The 9,622-nt window shown below is 37.2% G+C and overlaps 1 protein-coding gene across 1 annotated transcript in view; it reads right to left on the bottom strand.

Annotated features, from left to right (window-relative positions):
• Positions 1-8,924: 8,924 nt before the first annotated feature.
• Positions 8,925-9,622, bottom strand: part of LOC138879063 (uncharacterized) — a 35,107-nt gene continuing 34,409 nt past the window's right edge. The window contains exon 2 of the mRNA XM_070158637.1: positions 8,925-9,466. Coding sequence (XP_070014738.1) covers positions 8,925-9,466 — 542 coding nt within the window. The remainder of the gene's footprint in view (positions 9,467-9,622) is intronic.

Here is a 9,622-nt window from a genome sequence, read left to right as displayed (position 1 = left end):
GCATCGTATCTTCTATCTCTTTCCTGACCTCCCTTCCACCTAGGTGTAATTCACATTCATAACTTGAAGCTCTATTATAATACTCGCACCTCTGGTACATACGCAATCCAGTGGGAGCTTCGTACTGACTTCTTATGAGGTTGGTACTTCTTCTAACTGGCTTCCTTGTAAAGCCATTATAGATTATGATTGTTGTGTTATTTCTCTTGAACGTCTGATATTAAGAGTGATTCTGTCATATTATCAAGCACAACTTCTATAATTTTTCTAGGTCCAATAATCAGACTCCTTATTTACTTAAGTGACGTAATTCTTTAGTTTCCTCTTCTTTCTGATCAGCCTTTACGTAGGCTTAAGCTATCTTCTAATCCATGGCTCATAATATCAGTTGTTACCTTAGACTTTCATGGGCATTATTGAATATCCATGACACAATATTCTAACAATTCAATCTTTTGTCTATGCCCTAGGCTCAATTCTTTCTTCTAACTTATACCGGAGTCTTCTATGGCTGTATGATTGTTAACAAATATGCTGCCTAGATAATACTCCAAAATCTTGAGTATATCCATAACGTACTAACTCTAGGTCATTGATCAAATAATTCTTTCGTTCCATCTTAGCTTTCTTTCAACGTAAGTTATTACTTTTCCTGGTCTTTATGCCCCCTCGTTGCGTCCATACTTAGCTTATCTTAGTGCCCACACTTGCTAGAGTTTTCATACAAATCATATGATCTCGAATATTACTTTTAATTCTTACTTCCCGTTCATTTGCCACGGTAGGTGCCACTTTCCTTTGGAATGCTTACAATGTTGTTGCGAGATTGTTGTTACACGACCATTTCCTTTTTAGGTCATTGTGCTTAGGTTGAAGCCTTCTTTCTTATCTCCTTAGCTATTCTTTCGTTGTAGTACTTAGGGAGAACCCTTGACCCTCGTAAAGCTGTGAGCTTATTACAGACCTTTTTGATGTCCTTACTTGTCTATAATCATTCATAGTTGCTTAATTTTATGCCCTTGTGCTTGTATAGTTTCTTCTGAACTGATATTTTGACTGTCTTCCTAGTGGCACTTTATTTTATCCCCGTAACACTCATACGGTACCTTTAACCACCCCGACTCTTGTTTGAATATATCTCAAGTATTATAATGATATTTTTCGAGGTTGAATTCTCCATGTTAAGTTCTACTATGTTTATCTTACACGATTTGATGACTCGTCTGTAACCTCCTGTTTAGCCATAACTGGGATCTTCCTGACCAATTAGTAACTACTCGTTGGCCCATTCTCATATCAATATTCCTCGTAATCTTTCTTGGGTTATTTCCTTTGTCTTAACTTACGTCTCGCACTGGCTCCTTATTTATTAATAACAGTTCGGGCAGGAACCTTTACTTCATCTCTTTGATGTCGTGCTTGCACAATATTCTTGAATCGTAACGTATCTATAAGATTTTGATAAGTGTCATCTCATTCCTCTTTCATTTATCGCATTCTTCCTTTACCATTCCATGGTCACTAGAACCACTTAATTCTGACTTAATGTCACATCACTCCATATTCCCCCCTTTAGGGGTGTACTAAGAGTTGAAGCCACGAGAATTTACCTATAGATGTTTTACCTCTTCATCTTTGGCGTTGTTTCACAACACCAATGATCCTTACTCGCCTTGTGGCAATCCTTCTGTACCAAAGATGATAAATTCCCTTACTCGTGATGGTGGCACTTAGCTTAACTGGCACATACAGTCTCTTAAGCTTAACTTTGCTCACATTGCTTGCTTTAGGGAAGCGTCTCCCTGGATGGCCATTCTCTGAATTTCTTATGAATCTTCTTTTGTTGTCCATTCTACTATTGGCGGGACAAAATCTGAAATTCCCATGATGTCGAGTACTTTCCAATTATTTAGTCCCTAATTCATATTTAGTTTATCTTGTTTATCAGTCCATACTGTTCTCTGTTACTCTAGGGATTAACTCTCCCCTCTGGTAGCCGCGTTGGATTCAATAACTTATTTCTCGAAATGATGATATAACCTTATGACCTATACTCTTTTGTTGTCTTAAGGCCCATCACCTTTCGTCTCTTCCTTCATTTGACTATAGGTTCTGTAACATTCTCCCGTTTTCATCCATGTATCACACCTTATTCATATTGCTTCCTTATCTCTCTTCTCATTACTCTGCTAATATTTCTGCATATCCCTTTCCTTGTGAAAACTTCAATACGACATTCTTTCGCTTTTAGCTTTCCTTTGCTCCATCCAGTGGCTCTTCAAATTGCTTAACGTTCTCACTTTACTAGGGCCGCGAGCCACACTAAGGTAATATTTATCCCTTCAAGGCTTATAGTGCATGTCTTTGTAGTACTCATATCTAGCTGTACTATTTTAGGGTGTACCATCGAGGTGTCTCACGGGGAGATCTGTTACCACGTTTGTACTATTCTTCAGAAATGTCAACTAACTCTACCAATCCATCAACTATTTTGGGTTACCATATCCCTAGCCGGATCCTGATAACTCGTCCTTTTCTTAAACTATGTTTGTTAGCCCCCGATAGGGCATAACTGAGATGGGTACGACCAATTATACATACCTCTGTTACCATTGAATATAACTCAAAAAGCTTACATTCCTCTGCTTGAATTATAAACATCGTTAATCTTCATTAACTGGGCGCCTCGTACTTTTCTTCATCTTACTTCTTTTACTTATTGACACTTGTATTTACCTTCTAAAGCTCTCATTGTCTTTCACCATAAAGGTAGATAGGCATTCTTACCTTAAGGCTCCTTATCAAGAGGCTTACACCTTTCAGTATGCACATGATCTGCTGAAGACCTCATATTTACTTATCATAAGCATGATACAAAGTCGAGTTCCTCTAATTCAGCACTTCCAAAGCTATATCTCTTATCGATCATCTTTCTGAACGTAGGCATCGTCTTATTACGAATAAAAAATAAAAGCTCGGGACTTGAATTCTTATAAGTGAGCTCTACCATACGATCTAGAGTAAGAAGAAAGAATGATAGTATTAAATGCCCTGTAGCCTCCTGCTTATAAGTGTGGTGCACGACACACCCATAAGCAAGACTCTACTACACACGGCTTGTAGACTCCCTAGGAAAGAACTCCTCTGATACCACTTTTGTCATGACCCAAACCGATGGGCCGGGACGGGTACCTGGTACCTTACTCAAATGAGTACCAACGTAACGTATCTTTCTTAATAGATCATCATATACACATGCATACGGGCCTAATAGGCCAACATGATCCTTTATAAACTCAAAACATAGGCCGACAAGGCAGTATAATCTTTTATGTACACGACATATGTCTACAAGCCTCTAAGAACACATAAATGTCATAAGGGTCGGGACAGAGTCCCGCCATACCAAACAATACACGTCTAAATCATACTAACTAAACGAGCAACTCCGAAGTAAATGGAGTGCACCAACATCTTCCGTTGAGCTGATAGCCTACTTGGAGGGCTCTCGACCGGTCTATCGGTCCTGCGGGTATGAAACACAGCGTCCCCAGGCAAAAGGGACGTCAGTACGAATAATGTACTGAGTATGTAAGGCACATAAATAAATACATGAGAGATATGGAAGACATATAGAGTACATGACTCAACCTGTAAGTCTGAATAACTTTGTAAATCATAAATTACTTTTAACGTCATGCATATGCATATGAATGTCATGTCGTGCATAAGTACATGTTTCATAATATCATCAGCCTCTGAGGGCATCCCATCATATCATATCGGCCACTGTGGGAAAAATCATCATCGTATACCAGCTGATCAGTTGGTGGTGCGTATATAACGCCATAACTTTTCCCATATCCCATATACATATATATACATACATATATACGCGTGTATAACACCGTTTGAGTGCATACATATATATGCGTATATAATGCCGTTTGAATCATATTTCAGCCATTGTGGGCAACATCATCATCATATACCAGCTGATCAGGTGGTGGTGCGTATATAATGCTGTAACCTTTTCGCATTCCATATACATATATTTACATATATACTTGTATATAACGCCACCTGGTCATGGGTCAATGCACATGAATGCAATGCATGAAAAGTACGTCAATAAAATCATTCGGAAGGTCATAAGACCACTTTGCCTCTTGAGCAATATCATAAAGTAACATCTTTTCAACTTTCGTATTTTTCTGAGACCCATGAACATATGATAAAATATTATGACACATGGAATTTCAAGAACATAGATATCTCTAATACTTCTATGAATAGAGAAACTCATGGAATTTGTGCATTTGCACGTTTCGTTCGTATCGTATGGATCATGCCAAAAGAAAGTAGGGATAGCCTTAACATACCTGTTCCCGGAATCATTTGAACAAATCTGCTTCTGCGAAATATAGACGAAACTCTGCTTTGAAACTCTCAAAATTTAGAAGCGAACTTGGTAGCTCTTGAAATTGAAACGTTGGCTATCATTGAATTGGTGAACGAAAAAAAATGATTCTGCTTTTTGGTTGAAATCAGAATTGGCAAAACGTTTGTAGCTCCTTCACGTTTTTGGTTTCATAAAGAATGTAAAATTTTTTCTTTTCACGTTTTTACTGGTTCAAGGCAGAATGCCAATGCTTTTTGATCTTGAATGAAGTGTTTTCCCAATGTAAAAAGCTTACAAGAGTCTTCATTTTGATATGACTTTTGAACTAGTCTTTAATCCTTGTATGACACATGTAAAGGTGACTAATGAGTCACCTTAATCATGAAGGGAGGGGATGCCACGATTCTCCATGGGTCATTGATTAAATTTTTGTCCGCTTATTAGTTAACTGGGTAATGTTCCGTTACCCGGTAACTAACCAATTACCCGTATAATTTAAAAATTATCCTGAATTACTTAAAATTCTATTTATTTTTAAAATACTTTATATATACTTTATATATTATACTACCTCGGTCATATGGTACCTTGCATGGTACTAGTTCATAATTATCGGGTATTATCGCTCGACCCGTATTTTATTTTAAATTGACCACTTTCAACGAAGCTCGTTTTCTTTAATCCGTGTACCCTCTTATTCTTTATAATACTTATTTATTGCTTGCTATAAATAACGTAAGTACGTTAACGTCAAGATGATCTCATCCCCGATTCTTACATCGGTTAACTGAAAACGAAATTTTAATGTACAATACTTCAGGGTGCAACATCGTCGTAACTTAATACTGTGAAGTGTGACATCACCATAATATAATACTGCTAGGCACAACATCATCTTAATATAATACTGCGGAACGTGATATCAACATAATATTGAGGGGTGTAACAGAATTTTTCTCAATTCTTCCCAAATTTTCACCCAAATCTGAAATTACATGATAAAACTAAGCTTAGATTAATAGGATATAATCAAAAAGGAGTTAGGAATCAATACCCACTGATCTTCTCTTAAAAAATCCAACAAAATCGCCTTCCACCGAGCTCCAATTTGATTTTTGAAGTTATGAATTTAAAACCCTCGATTTTCTCTATTTCTGCCCAGCAAAATCTGCTTCTGCAGTCATGGGGCCGCATTTGCGGTCCCGTACCTGCGGTAAAAGCATCGCAGGTGAGAAATTCACTTATCCAGGCTGGGGCCGCATCTGCGGTTACTGGAACGTATTTGAGGTCCCGCATCTGCAGTTTCCCAGCCGCATTTGCGGTCCCTGGAGCACAAGGCCAAACTCACTTCTGCGGCTACCCAGACGATTTTATGGAGCCGCACCTGCGGTCCCACATATGCAGGCGCGATTATAGCAGGTTCAGCAATATCAGCAATTGCTTAAGTCCAATTCAACTTCCATTAGGCATCTGAAACTCACTCGAGGCCCTCGAGACCTCAACCAAACATACCAACCAATCCTAAAACATCATACAGACTCAGTCCAACTCTCAAATCACATCAAACAACGCTAAAACCACGAATCACCCTCCAATCCAAGCCTAATGAACTAGAAATTTCAACAATTCTATAACCGATGCCGAAACCAACCAAACCATTTCGATTGATCCCAAATTTCGCACACAAGTCACATTCAACACTACGAAGCTATTCCAACTTCCGGAATTGAATTTTGACCCCGATATCAAAATTTCACTATCGATCCGCAAACTTCAAAAAATCAACTTTCGGCATTTCAAGCCTAAATAAGCTACGGACCTCCAAAACACAATCTGAACACGCCCCTAAGCCCGAAATAACTCAACGGAGCTAACAGAATCGACGGAATTTCATTTTGAGGCTATCTTCACACTATTTCGACTGCAGTCCAAATTCTAAAGCTTAAGCTCTCATTTAGGGACTAAGTGTCCCAAAACACTCCGAAACTAAAAATGAATCTTCCCAGCAACTCACAGTAGCAGAAACAAACACGGGGAATGTAGTTAATAGGAGATCAGGGCATTAATTCTCAAAATGACTAGCCGGGTCGTTACAATTTTAACCCCTAAAATCACATCTGCTTCCCCAAGATCCTTCATTTCAAATTTAGAAGACAAAAAATTCTTATTCTCATTATTAACATTCATATTAGGGCCAAAGATTAATATGTCATCCACATACAAACATATAATAACACAATCTGATCCTATCATCTTGGAATAAACACAAGTATCAGATGCATTAACAAGAAAACCATTAACCCCTAATGTGCTATTAAACTTTTCGTACCATTTCTTAGGTGCCTGCTTTAGACCATACAAAGACTTTCTCAATTTGCATACTTTATTCTCCTGTCCTTGGATCATAAATCCCTCAGGTTGAGACAAATAGATCTCTTCATTTAAATCACCATTTAGGAAAGCCGTTTTAACATCCATTTGATGTATCACTAAATTATGAATAGCGGCTAAAGCAACAAGAGTTCTAATAGTCGCTATCTTAGTCACATGAGAATAAGTATCAAAGTAATCAATGTCTTTCCTTTGGTTAAAACCCCTAATAACAAGTCTGGCCTTATGTTTGTCAATTGTACCATCATGTCTCAATTTCTTCTTAAATATCCACTTCCTACTTATGGGTTTACAACCATTGGACAAATCAAACAAGTCCCAAGTGTGATTAGAAACTATAGAGTCTAATTCATTTTTAATGGCTTGTTTCCAAAAACTAGCATCTATTGACCTCATTGCTTCACTGTATGTCTTAGGGTCTTCTCCTATTAAATAGATTGACACTAATTCATCACTCAAAACATCAAGATCAATATTTTTAGTCAAGAAAGTAGTAATAAAGTCAGGACCAAAGCTAGCTTCGATTCTATGCCTCTTACTTCTTCTAAGTTCATTTTCATACTCATTAGCAGTAACACTAGAAGAAGCCACAATATGAGAATTAAACGACGTAGATGTAGAAGCATTATTAGGCACATTATTTTTCAATGGAAAAACATGCTCAAAAAATTCTACATCTCTAGATTCACAAATAGAACTATCATTCAAAGACATAAATCTATATGTAGCACTGTTTTGAGCATAAACTATGAAAATAACATCAAAAATCTTGGTTCCAACAGTTACTTGTTTAAAATTAGGTAGACCAACCTTAGTCAAACACCCCCACACTTTCAGAATTTTCAAGTTAGGGAAAAAACCCATTCCATAACTCATAACGGGTTTTATCTAACTTCTTATGAGGGACTTTATTAAGAAAATAGCATGCAGATAAAACAGACCCCCCACATATTATCAGATAAACCCAAACTCAAAAGCATAGAATTCATCATTTCCTTAAGGGTTCTATTTTTACGTTCGGCTACATCATTTTGTTGGGGAGTATAGGGAGTACCAACCTCATGTATAATACCATTTTTCTCACAAAAGACTTCGAGTATTAGTACTATATTCACCACCCCTGTCAGACCTAAGCCTCTTGATTTTTCTGTCTAATTGATTCTCTACTTATGCCTTGTATTTCAAAAACATGCTTTCAACCTCGTCTTTTGAGTTAAGAAGATATACCTTAGTGTATCTAGAAAAGTCATCTACAAAGGTGATGTAGTATTTCTTTCCACCCTTACTAACAGTGTTCTTGAAACCTGCTAAATCTGAATGTACTAGTTCAAGCAATTCTGTTTTTCTACTAGTTACATTTTTAAAAGGCTTTTTGGTATGTTTTGCTTCTACACAAATAGGAAACTTAGAAAAATTATCAAAATTAATTGCAAAAATTAATTCCATTTTTCTAAGTCTTTTAATAGGAGCAATATTAACATGACCTAGTCTACCATGCTACAAATCAATAGACTCAGCAATATAAGCAGAATTGAAAGTACTAGCATTATTAGTAATCTCTTGAGCAATGTTCAGTACAAATAAACCCCCACTAAGGTAACCCTTCCCAACAAAGTCTCCTCTACGAGAAATAACAACTTTATCAAATTCAAAAACAAGTTTAAGACCTGCTTTGTTGAGAAGTACACCAGAAACTATGTTTCTACGAATGGAGGGTACATATAGAACATTGTTCAAGGCTAAGGTTTTTCTAGAAGTTAACTGAAGGAGAATTCTTCCTTTACCCATAACTCTAGCTGTGGTGGAGTTACCCATGTAGACAAACTCGCCATCAGCAAATTCCTCAAAGTCGTGAAACAGCTCCTTGTTGGCACAAATATGCCTTGAAGTGCATGTGTCCAGTATACAGTCAGTCTTGTTAGCCACCATGTTTGCCTCAACAACCACATCAACAATGACATCACCACCCTTAGTAAGGTTAGCTTGGACTTGAGCTTTTCCTCCAATCTTTGAGCTTTGTCCTTGTCTTTGGTTGCACTGAAAAGCCTTGTGACCAATTTTGCCGCAGACTAGCAAGGTCCTTTCGACTTTTGAATATGGCCCTTCGGCTTATTGAAGTAATTCTGCTTCTTCACATGTCCTGAAGTCGTTCAGACTCCTCATCTTTGAGACGGTTTGCTTCCTCAGTCCTCATATGACTGATCAGTTCTTGAAGAGTTAAGTTTTTCTTTTTCTGTTTCAGTTGATTCCTGTAATCACTCCAGGAAGATGGAAACTTTTCAAGCAGGACATTTGCCTGAAGAATCTCACACATCTCCATGCCCTCGTTCAAAGAATCAGCAGTCAAGTTCTCATACTCGTGAACCTGTTCCATGATTGGCTTATCATCAACCATCTGAAACTTGATCCACTTTCCAAATACATATTTCTTTTTTCCCACGTCATCAGCACCATATTTCTTCTCCAAATTGTCCCATACGACTTTAGCAGATTTATAATTTATAAACAAATCAAAGAGAGGGTTAGTTATATGGTTAAGTAGATGCCCTCTCACAATTTTATTATCCTTTTCAAATTTCTTCTTAACAACATCATCAGCGACAACAATGTTGGCAGAATTAGAGTTATCAGCAACAATATCAGCAGGAGGATCGTTAAACAAAATATAATCAACTTTTAATTGTTCAAAGAAAATTAAAAGTTTCTAGGACCAATGCTTATAATTGTTTCAATCTAAAAGCTCAAGCTTTGAGAGATCAGGAAGTGTTTTGTTCAAAATAATGGCCATTAATCATTATTATATGCGAAATCGCTTTCAAATTGTAAGAA

Source organism: Nicotiana sylvestris, chromosome 10 (assembly GCF_000393655.2).
Source record: "Nicotiana sylvestris chromosome 10, ASM39365v2, whole genome shotgun sequence".
In the NCBI taxonomy this organism is placed as follows: domain Eukaryota; kingdom Viridiplantae; phylum Streptophyta; class Magnoliopsida; order Solanales; family Solanaceae; genus Nicotiana; species Nicotiana sylvestris.
The sequence above is the reverse complement of the archived record's forward strand: the minus strand, read 5'-3'. Positions and strand labels throughout refer to the sequence as shown.